Source organism: Gymnoscopelus microlampas, assembly GCF_963454915.1.
Source record: "Gymnoscopelus microlampas genome assembly, chromosome: 9".
In the NCBI taxonomy this organism is placed as follows: Eukaryota; Metazoa; Chordata; class Actinopteri; order Myctophiformes; family Myctophidae; genus Gymnoscopelus; species Gymnoscopelus microlampas.
In genome coordinates, this window is record NC_139946.1 from 10785736 (window position 1) to 10798414 (window position 12679).

Consider the following 12679-nt stretch of genomic DNA (forward strand, 5'->3'; position numbering starts at 1 on the left):
ACCATTCATTCTTCCCTGATGTCATCTTAATCATTTTCTCATTCCATTCTTTGAGGTTAGCGGTTCCGTTTTTTAATTTAATTTACATAATGGAATTCTGGTAGCCATAATAATATCAACGTTTTCAATGTTAAATGTGTTGAGGAGACAGAGCCGTGGCAGTGGGATCCTAACAGGGCTAAGAACTCAATAATGTTACACCAAACTGCAGGGCAGAAGTGAAAGAAGACTCTACTATCGGGTAAAGAGCGCCAAAATATTGAAACAATGTCTGCTGAAGAAGCGGTAAAACAGTGAAACGTGTTGGCAGCACCCGCTGGTGAAGCCCCCCCATTTGAATCCTTAACCATACGTCGTCTTCAAAATTACTTCCCAGGACCTTCTGCCATATTATTTGAGATTATTACAAGAGTCACCCAAAAGTTATTAACGTGTTTAATAAAACACAGATGCTATGATCTTACTAACATACAATTTTAAGTCTGTACAATATCTTATCTATTTCCAGAATTTCCCCTCATTTTCAAGATGATATTATTTCTTCACATATTTCAGGATTATTCCAAAGTGAGGAATACAATTGCTTAAAATGTGACATTATACTGTATGTGCTTCATGAATTTCCCCTCAGACACTTGAATGAAATACTATAGTATTAGGGATCAATGGGACGATAACGTCAGGCCAAATTCCGCTCTATGGTTACCCACTGCCCAGTCTAAATCCAGATTCATCTTGTACCAGTAATTAGCTACTTAAAAGGATATGCTGTGGACATCCTTACATCATGTAGACTTAGGCCAGCTCTATCCCCAGGCATCAACTGGGCCTGTTTTTCATCTTCTTCTTTTTTTTCCTGTCTTAAACCATAGGACGTCTTTGATGATTTCATCATACTTGTTAAACATCAGGTCTGGAATATTTAGCAGAAGCATCATAGAGATATAATTATCCATTTTAATAGCATTCACTTTAACCCAAAGAGACATACAATGGAGGAATTCACATGGTAGTCTCTGTATGTTTATATAAAGCATCTCGAATATGCCCACTGAGTCACAGCCACGATCTCCCTCACCTCATGTCACGCATCAGACCGTTTCTGTATGGCAGTGGCCACCAGGCTGTGATTGGTCTGTGTCCCTGCCGCTTTGCACATCCTGGGTAACATCTGTGACAGCTGGTTTACTTCCAGAGGAACAGTGGTATACCAGAAGCTGTAGTAGAGGGCTTTTGCATCAGGCAGACTGTTGCTCAGATCATTTTCAAGAGAGCCTGCAGGCAGATGGGATTGCCTCACTCCTCAAACATACCACCCTTCTGATTTTCGGTGTCTCTCTCCAGTGAGATTGTATGATTTTTTGGGCGGTGCAACCGCCCCTATATGTGAGGTTTGGACCCCCACCCATTGCACCCCCCCAACCCTGCGCTGTGATTGGCCACCATTGTACCCCCCTAACCCTGCACCGTGATTGGCCACCATTGTACACTGGTTGACTATATTCAGGACTGTGATTGGCTAGTGAAACACATGACACATGTGCAGTCCTATAAATAGGACTGTGCACTTAAAAAAAACACATTTATGTTTTTTTTAAGTGAATCACCCACTGTGATGACCACTGTGACCACACCGCCCACTTCACACTGGGTGTGATTTTTAGCGGCGCTGCTAAAAATCCTGCTCTATACCTGACTTTGTCCGTGTGCGTACGTCAACGTTCTGATTGGTCAGGTGCGTCAACAAAGTGATTGGTCAAGCTTCACATGACACGTGGCTATAAACACATTATAAACACATATCGATGACAAAATGTATCAAAGGCGCCGCTACCTTCACACAGGGTGTGATTTTTGGGGTGGTGTAGCCGCCCCCTATAAGTGAGTTTTGGACACCGACCAAAAGATTTGTATACCCCCTAACCCTTCCATTGTTAATGCAAATCGATACTTTTGCAAAGTCAGCCAATCACATTACAGCTAGTGTCATCACCACTAACTATAATGTGATTGGCTGACTTTGCAAATTCAGGACTGTGATTGGCTAGCGAAACACATGACACATGTGCAGCCCTATGAATAGCAGTATGGACTTTAAAAAAAGTAATTCATCCTTTTTTTTTAAAGTGAGTCATGTTGTGATGACCACACACCGCCCACTTCACACTGGGTGTGATTTTTGGGGCGGTGTAGCCGCCCCCTATAAGTGAGTTTTGGACACCGACCAAAACATTTGTGTACCCCCTAACCCTTCCATTGTTAATGCAAATCGATACTTTTTTCATATCAGCCAATCACATTACAGCTAGTATCATCACCACTAACTGTAATGTGATTGGCTGACTTTGCAAATTCAGGAGCCCTATGAATAGCAGTATGGACTTTAAAAAAAGTAATTTATCCTTTTTTTAAAGTGAGTCATGTTGTGATGACCACACACCGCCCACTTCACACTGGGTGTGATTTTTGGGGCGGTGTAGCCGCCCCCTATAAGTGAGTTTTGGACACCGACCAAAACATTTGTGTACCCCCTAACCCTTCCATTGTTAATGCAAATCGATACTTTTTTCATATCAGCCAATCACATTACAGCTAGTGTCATCACCACTAACTGTAATGTGATTGGCTGACTTTGCAAATTCAGGACTGTGATTGGCTAGCGAAACACATGACACATGTGCAGCCCTATGAATAGCAGCATGGACTTTAAAAAAAGTAATTTATCCTTTTTTTAAAGTGAGTCATGTTGTGATGACCACACACCGCCCACTTCACACTGGGTGTGATTTTTTTCATTATATGTTGAATGTCATGCTCCATTCTTGTCGCATTTTAGGATGAATGAGTCAGGTTTAAGGCCGTGATTCTAGTCTTTGCACCTGTATAAAACTAAAATTCTAAATATATAAATATTGTACCAGCACCACAATTTGTTCAATAAACCTTTAGGATTCTATTGTGTTGCATAATATTTTAACATGTGATGCTCTTCAGAATGAATTAGCGGCAATGTGTTTTTTGTCTTCCCCTGTCCTTCTCATTTACAACACTTTGAAGACATTATTAGGTCATATTAGTTCTGGATCCTGCATTAAATCCAATGAATGGCTAGCCAGAGGCACATAACAGTTTTTAAACCAACCCCTGAAGCCCCAGGTAGATGCTGACGCTGTAGAGCTTCTCTTTAGTTGTCCGTATGGATCCATAAAACTGCCTTAGACTGTATATTGCTCAGTCTTCTTAACAGAATGAATGTTGATGTTAATATTTTTTAGACTAAGCCACATCTGAGAGCAGTTCAAAGCCCAGGATGTTTGCCTTACAGCGTTGGCTTCATGTGTGTTCTTCTCTAATTTGTCATGGTTGGCTGGTGTCATATAAGCACACCTGGAGGTTTGCACACAAGTATCCAGGCTTCTTTCCTTCCCTTTGTCCTCTTCTGATAATCGTTCATAATTTAACCTCCATCCGAAAATGTGTTGTGCCAGGGACCAAAAAAAAACACAACTTAAAATGTGATCTGATTTGTTTCTAGATTCCCATGGTAGTATGAATCACTACTATTAGACTATTAGAATTATACATCATACATTATTCAATGGTTTATGGTATGGTATATTTTGGAATAGACACAACAATTGTGACAAGAAGACCATTTGAATGGCATTAACTGTGCCAAGTAAGGATATTGGCACAGTCCTCTAAAATTGTATATTCATTATATTCAAGTTCCATTTTTCTGCTCTGAATCGTTTATGGAAAATGAAACTAGTAGCCCTCAGTGACAATCATGACCCCACCCATCCTCACATCCATACGTTCATGACTGCACGCATGTGCACGCACACACCCCCCCACACATACCAACACACACGCACGCACACACGCACACGCACACACACACACACACACACACACACACACACACACACACACACACACACACACACACACACACACACACACACACACACACACACACACACACACCAAGACAGGCTGACAGCAGGCAAATACGTCTCATTTAAGAAGGTGCCAGGTGATTTACAGGGGAATGCATGCCCAGTAAATGAGAGACATTTCAGTATCCTGTCTGTGTGGCTCAGGGTATGGATGGAAAGTGTGTTATTTATACGGAAACATCCCATGGCGGCTGCACTGGTATTTTTTCCATTGCTGCCAGGGCTATTTTAAAGACATTGGACCGTTTCTTATAGACAGAGCAGACAATGGAGCTGTTGCCATTTCCTTTGTGACCTGTTAAGCTTGTTAAGGCATACCCTAGGCACAGACTGGTTGACCAGTCCTGAACAAGTATGCACAGTATGTGTCTCAGGTATACATACAGTATACATACTATACAATATATAGTGATGTCTTTGTCTTATTGCCTTTAATATAACTCCTTATTGCCCTGTCTGATTCTCCTCTCTCTCTGTTTCTCCAGGAGGCCTCTCTCTCTCTCTCTCTCTCTCTCTCTCTCTCTCTCTCCCTGTTTCTCTCTCTCTCTCTCTCTCTCTCTCTCTCAACCAATCACAAGCTCCCTCTAACCTTCTTCTTCTCTGTCGCTCCATCTCTCCCTCCAGGCCTACCCTCTCAGCTCCATGGGGAAGAAACAGCCCACGGTGTTGGTGGTCTGTGGTCCAGATCAGAATGGCTCTATTGGATTGGTGTGCGCACGATACCTGCGCATATTTGTAAGTTGCTGGAATGTTTTAATGAGCAAGAGACAATTACTTTTTGGTTGTTGGATATCCATAATATATGTCTATATATGGACATATCGGTCAGATCAGAAGTTCTGGACAAGAACGGCACTCCCTCGAGTACTTGCCGATGCGCGTGCCGAGTTTGAAGTTGGTTGGTTCCATATATGCACATGACCATAATTAATTAATTTATTATCTCTGGACAACCGGATCTCCATAACATAGGTATATTAGGTTTGTTTATGGTTATATCTGTGTCATAGTGACATGCCTACAGTATATATGGGCGTATGTAAATTATAAGGGACTGGACCATTTCAAACTGGGCGAGAAGGAGACACATGTAGACAGACAGAAACAGATATCTCCATATATGGGCACAAAAGCGACTCAGACATAGTGGTACAACAAAGCCCTTGACACTATGACTAGTGACCAGAACCTCTAATGTTTGTAAAATCCCCCATAAAAAATAAATAACCAAAGTAAATAAAAATAAATCTATATAGATTCCCAAAAATCTCTGTCTTTCTTTTTTCCCCCTTTTTTTATATGAACATTAGGGTAAATGAGAGCAATTTTCAGTAAGGGCCAAAGGTTTAAGCTCTAAAATGTTTTTTCTTTATTTCATGTTTCCATCTGCTACAAAGTTTTTCAGAAAACTCTTATAGTATTTAGAATCTGCCTTGGCCAGGTCTAAATGGGTTAAGCAGCTAATCCCGGATACCGCTGGACCGCTGGACCGATCGTCATGAAACTTTGCACGCACAATCCCAGTAGGAAGAACCTCTACTCCAAATGTTGGGGTGGCACTATAACAGGCCGCTTCACATTTGAATGAAACGAGGGGCCAAATTTGAATCACACATCAAGGGGCCTCTAAACAACGCAGAGCCAAAAGCGATGGCCGAGATCTGCGCTCAGAGGACCACACTTTTTATACTTACACACTGGTGTTACGCGTTGAAAATAGCTGATCTCCAAGCACACAATGTGTTGCGATGCAGCACGTTGTGTGCTTGTAGATCGGCAGAAAGATGCACAGTATCTCAGCAAGTCTAATTTGCATCTAAGTAACAGGGGATCCCCCTTGCAGGCCCACTGTGTTTTACATGACCTCAGCTCAGCCCCTGTAAATGCCTCCCCATTATCTTATTATTGTTTTTATTTTTCCCCATTACCTTCTGTGTCAGGGCACCGAGACAACCATGATGTCATACTATTGTTATTCTCGTTAAAGCTGTCTGGCTTTTACAGTTGGCAACCGTGATACTGTAGATGCTATGATGTCATGCCCACATCGTCCCGTCTTTAGACCACATGCTGTAAGTGGATGCTCCTGAGGGAACGGGCTCGCAAAGTTCTTGGGGAGAAGGAGGAATCGTCCATTTCAAATGCATTACAGTTCTCCGACTTTAAATGCTTCCCTTTCGGTTTAGTTGAAAGTGTGGCGGGACCGCCTGTCTTTATGTCTCTATTGTACTGGAGGGGGGGGGGGGGATGTTGGATGTGTGTTTGGGGTTTTTCAGCTTGGGGCTGAACATATGAAGTGATCTATATAATGTACCATATGTGTCTGAGGTGCTAGATTTATGAGGCATCAATAGCTCTGATTAAAACCACCTTGATGGAGCCAGTTTAAGCTGTCCAATGGCTGTCTCTGGTGTCTCGCTCTCCAGCCGTCTGTCTCTCTCACTCTCACACACACACACACACACACACACACACACACACACACACACACACACACACACACACACACACACACACACACACACACACACACACACACACACACACACACACACACACACACACACACACACACGTTTGTATTACTATACTTGCGAGGACATCAAAAGTTTAGGAAGGCCATTCTTTCCTCTTTTTCTCTCAGTTTCTCTCTCTTCATTTCTCACTTCTCCTGCTCTCCTTCATTATTCTCTCTTTTCGATCTCTCTCTCTCCCTCCTCTTCCTCTCTCAGGGCCAAGCGGTAGACCTAGGGTCAACTCTGAGGGAGATATATCTTATACTGCCATTTGAGGAATGCATGAAGCGCTCCTCCATAACTTTGATCCAAAGAAAACAGATCATCCGGCGCTATGAATCATGGACACTGCATTATTCCTTTGTTTGCGCTCGCCTTTTTTTCTCCTTTCCTTTTTTTCTGTGCCTCCCCCCAGATGGACTGTTGTGGTTTAGATAGTAGTACTGTAGTTTAAAGGGGTGGCATGCCTCAGATAGATAAGATCAACAGCTGTAGATGCTGTGGTTCGGGACCAGGACCACCAATAGCATGAGGTAGCCCTACCTGGAACTGGTAACTGCATGGTATTTACCTTGGACTATGAAGCCCTCTCTTGGTGTAATAATATGTGTTTTTCATTGTGGTGCGATGTGATTCCTGTCTGTGCAGCAGAAAGACATGCTTGTATTCAAGACGAAGGGTGCATGAGCACTTCAGGAAAATGCAAACGAGCGCATGGCGCACGGCGCACGCCCACGCGCACGCACACGCACACGCACACGCACACGCACACGCACACGCACACACACACACACACACACACACACACACACACACACACACACACACACACACACACACACACACACACACACGCACACACACACATTCAAAGCTGTAAATGTGACCACAGAGATGAATGATTAGCCTCAGGCTAACAGGCCAACTCAATTCTCCCATCACTGCCAGCCATTTGTGTTCACAAACCCAGTGTGGGTCTAAATGGATCTGGCAATGTCCTCTCATCCTGTCCACTGCCAGGTACACCAGAAAGCAAGATACTGCATTCCCGTAACGCACATTTATTCCCAAGCTAAAGCTCATCCTGAATCACAACCTCAGTGCACATTAGTTCCAGTCTATCGGTCATGTTTGAATGACTGGACGTGATTCTGATCTGTTGGACTTATCTCATGGTACTCCATGGACAATTATACTTCAGTTGTAGCATTTAAATGTATGTCCTGAAATGGCTTATAAATCCCTCCCATGGCACCTACAGTATAATAAATCTTTACAAATACAAGCTTTGTTTGGATGTTTTTAAAAAGCCATGGTGACTTTCTACGGGCTGCGGTGAGAAACTAAAATTGAATCATGTGGATCTCAGGATCCACATGGGAATGGCCTGGCTCCAATGTGGATCCTGGATCACTTCATGTGGCCTGCCTATGACGTCAGTTGTCTATGACATCAATAACGTGTGACTCCAAAATAGACTAATCATGATCATCCGTGTTTACGTCTTGAGACTCCAGGCAGGTGGTCGAACCCACAACCATCCATCCGCACGAAAGGCGAAAGTAGCTCTAACCGCTACACTAGGGCGGCCCTATAAAAACAAAATAGACTAAATGCATTGAAAATAGGTTAAATGCATTGACTGCAAAATGTATTAAATGCATTCTTGCATTTACTGCGCATTTACAGGTTAAAAATAGTTAAATGTATTGACTGCACAATTCTTAGACTCTAGTTTTCATGTATCTGTCTGATGTATTGTATTTTTTGTTTGTTACGGTAGGCTATGTTGTTTAGTGTTTATTTTTGGACCACAATGGAAATAAGTCCTCAGGCTTCATTGAGTTTTTATCCTCGGTGATGCTATGACTGTATGTCGGGAAAATGCTATTGTGCTCTTTTTATGTGATATCATAAAAATCAATCAATCAACAAGGTTTCAGCCTCATTCCGAGCCCCCTCGACTTCCATTATAAAATTCAAGTTAAATTCACACACACACACACACACACACACACACACACACACACACACACACACACACACACACACACACACACACACAGACGTTTTTTTATAGATGGCTAGCCACCTGCAGAGCCACGCCATAAAAACGGTTCGGAAGTGAAACCATGTTAACCCTCAACATCAACAGCAGAACACCCCTTGACCTTTCTGGAACTTCCTCGCTTGCCTCTCTCTGAAGGCTCGTTTCTACTGTCTTCATGCTCAGTGACTCTGCAGACCTCCCCAGAACGCTTCCTCTCAGGTTGATGAGATGACTGCTGTTCGGGTCAGGACTCACCCGTACCCCCCACCTCCCCCCCTAGAGGGGGGCAGACATGGGGGATGCCGTTCGTCTCGGCTGCTGGCTCTTGAGTTCTTTGGCGGGCACCATGGAAATGACGTCAGGCGGCCAGTGGCCGTGGAGCGCTGATTGGTTTAGCGTCCCCGAGGAGCCAGTAGTCTGTCTGGACTGACAGATCATTTCCTCCTTAAGACCTTGGTCAGAAGAATGTAATGGATAGTTCCTAATTGTTTCTAATTCATGTGATTTTCAGACATCTTGTCAGCCTGCCCGCATGGTGAAATGATAATGCATGATACAAATCTCATATTGGACATTAAACAATTAAATTAGTTTTCCAGATAAAAATAACATCAACAACAACATACTGTATGTTCCACTTTTTTCTCCAAGTAGTAGAAGGCTCCAAAGCAATGTTAAAAAAAAAGAAAAAGAAGTCTACTCCACTGTATTTGATATGATCAGTATGGAATCTACTTGAATGATCTTAGCAGATTCAGTGGTTCACACGACTTTGGTTCAGGTATCATGTGTTCATATTTTAAAAGCAAAGACTTTTGTCTTGCTATCCAGTGTGAGTCGAACATGAGTGAGTTTATAACGCGCAACCATGCGCACACACGCGAAAAAAAACTAATCACGGGGCAACAGAGTTTTAAAAGATTTATCTCTGTGTCTATGCAGAGGTCATGAAATCGCGGGTGGTCACAGTTTCATGCATTGCATGCCTCTCAGACCATAGGTGTCTGGATTTCTACTCTGCACAGCGAGCATCCCACTCATAAGCGGTGTAATTCAGTGAACAAGGAGACTGGTGGGAACCGCAGCAATGTGGTAATGACGGGGTGAATAGTTTGTTCATGTGTCATGAATTGCAGCTGAAGGTGCACCGATGCGTCATTCACAGTCAATCATGTCAACACTTTGGTGCAACAGTTGACTGCAATATTGATGTTTTCCCCGCTTGTATTATTTTCTGTTTTTAACCACCCCTGCGGTGTCCCTATTTTGGGCATGTGGTAGGAGAACATTTCCAAAACATTGAAATAATTAATCCCAATCTGATGTTTGGTGAGCTTGTAGAACAAGTAAATCTACTGTTTGTCATACAATAAAGTATATAAAAAGGCCATCCACACCAAGCACTTTAACTATAACTGTAATGATATTGTTTTAATTCAAGTGGATGGCAGGGTCCACACCACAACTATAACGACGCTAGTGTTGAATGATAGTTACAGTATTGTTTTAATGCTTGATGTGGGGGGGGCGGCCCTTGATATCTTTTCTGTCCCATTTACCATTTACTTTGTCTCTCTCTGTCTTTCTCTTATTCTTCTGTCCATGCAGGAGTATGAGCCCACCATCTACTATCCTAAACGTTCCCTTAACAGTCTCCATCAGGACTTCACAGTTCAGTGTGAGAAAATGGACATCCCCTTCCTGTCCTATCTCCCCACAGAGGTGAGCAGCATTAGTTTTAAGTTGACACCATTTTCACAAATACTCACTCAACCCAACTGCATGCCTCTGTTGGGTTGCCCACCTCCCAGAGTATGATGTAAGAGCAAAATAGCTGCTTTGGAATGGTCAATGACATTGGCCATTTATCAATGCCAAGAACATAAAGAATGGACTTGCGTCCTTGAGAAAAATGTACTTGTCAAGTTAACGAGGGGAGACTTGGAACCAGAGAATGCATCTTTTCAATTTGCGACAGACTTGTTCTTTAGATCATGTGATTGCCCACAGCAACTCACTGCTCTCTGTCAAAAAACAGCAGGACCTCACATCTCTCCTCAAATATTTAAGTATAGGCCCTATCTTGATAAATCGACCACAGATTTGATGTCTAAAAATGTTAAACTTCATTTTGTGACACAATAACAGTAGTACAGTATTTTAAAATGTTTTGCATTTTCTCCTCCGTTATTGCTGCTGGTCACCTCTCACCTCCCAATCAATTAAGTTGGCAGATCAAGTTCGGCTGGATTTCCTGGGTTCAGAGACTGAACTTGGCCAGATGCGAACTTTTGAATTGGGACAGTACTTGGGCTGCAACTGATGACAAGTACAGTTATTGAGAAACGGCCATTGTTTTTGGTGATACTGGACACTGGTTTGATCAGTTACGTGGCCAGAGTCATTCTTTGAATTTGAACAGACACAGATACTGGGCTGATAGCCCTAATTTACACAGACAGTGTTTTGTGATTACTGCAATTGGGATGTGATATCCATCCCACCATATCCCTTACCAGGCTACCATATCCCACTATTCACACATGTTTCAAGAGTTCTAGTATTGCGTACAATTTAGAAATGTGCTAAATGAACCATCGTCCTTATTGCCTTCTTTGTATTAAACTATATACACGACACTAAGCGACAATAATGTAGAGAACTGTCTCCACTCGCTGCTTATTGTATCCGTTCCTCTCCGTGTTGGACACGCTCTGGCTAAAGAAAGCATCCATCCATTATAATAAAATGCTAAGTCCTCGAAATCAGGTGAATATTCTGACGTGACTCTAGAAAGAGTGGCAAACGCTACTATTGAGAAGTTGTAGCCAAGTAGCAGACTCCTCTGCCCATTACAAAAAGAGCACCTGTCTGCAATTTGCAACTGGACCTAGACAAGTCTTCTAGCTTGCCAAAATAAATCACTGTTTTTCTGTAAATATACTTTTATTGCACCTACTGTAGTATTGATGATTTCTTGTATATTGTACTGTTTGTCTTTATATGTCTTGATGAATTGAATACATGGGACCACAAAAAAGCACTTTTAGCATTATTTTATAACTGTACCTCTGTAGTTTTACTGTTAATAAAGTATTCAATCAATCAATCAATCAAAAACAATCCCAGGCCCCTTCCAGCAAAACCACTCCATTGGATGTCAGTACGATAAATAAACCCTGAGACAACTGGAATAATGTTTTCAGGCAAATAACATTGCATTACATAAGCCTGTATTTGGAAAATGAAACAGGCATAGTTGTAATTACCCATCTGACCCCCCAAAAGTGAAGCTGCTTGGAAGTGAATGGATGGACCAATTCCAAATATTTTCAAAAACTTTGTCGCTCAAATTATCCAAAATAAGAGCCTATGTAAAAAAACATAAACCACACAATTCCCCATTAAATCTCCAAATTGTTTCCGCCCGGTTTTAGCCCATAATTGAATTTATAAGTCACCAGATGCATCAGTAGACAGAGATCTCTGATCGTCTGGCTACGCAATACTAGAAGTGTTCTATTCCAAGACACAGTACATTTACTGTAGGAAGGAAACATTTAGCCAAAGATCACCAGTCACCGTGTTCGCTTTTTCTGAAATATATATGATTGAGTTCCCAAAATACTTGATGAGATGTCAACCAAAGACTCCAAAAAAGTACCACTTTTTGTAGTTATTTTGAAACCATGCTCTTCACATAATGTTGATGATGATGTCTTCTGTCTTCAGGTTGGGTTGATTAACGATGCCTACCATGTTGTGGTTGACGCCATCCTGGGCCCAGAGACAGACCATGACAGCATTAAGGAGCCCTTCTCCGGTATACTGGTCACCCTCAAGCAGATCAAGATCCCCATTGCCAGTGTGGACGTGCCCTCAGGTAAATCGTTCACACTCCATGACATCATTTGGCTTATGGTTCAGTGACACGACGTGACAAATAGGCGTCAAGCAACTCCCAAGAAATGTTGCAAGGATGTTTAAATGTCTGGAAGCACAAGCGAGGGAAAATCTTACGCTGCAGTAAGCATAGTGTGAGCTCATCCCACCTCAAATACATTACCCTGAGTGTGAGCACAAAAAAACTGTAATTTGTAGCTGTCACCAGCACCTCAGTGTCTTTTTTCCTTGGCCAACTTGGTTCTACA

General features: G+C 42.4%; 1 protein-coding gene across 2 annotated transcripts in view; it reads left to right on the top strand.

Moving 5' to 3' along the window:
- The window catches only part of yjefn3 (YjeF N-terminal domain containing 3), a 75596-nt gene that overhangs the window by 61173 nt on the left and 1744 nt on the right, over window positions 1-12679 (top strand). For both annotated transcript variants that reach the window (XM_084066302.1, XM_084066301.1), the window contains 3 exons: window positions 4587-4697; window positions 10137-10250; window positions 12261-12411. In XM_084066302.1, the coding sequence (XP_083922428.1) occupies window positions 4587-4697; window positions 10137-10250; window positions 12261-12411 (376 nt within the window). The remainder of the gene's footprint in view (window positions 1-4586; window positions 4698-10136; window positions 10251-12260; window positions 12412-12679) is intronic.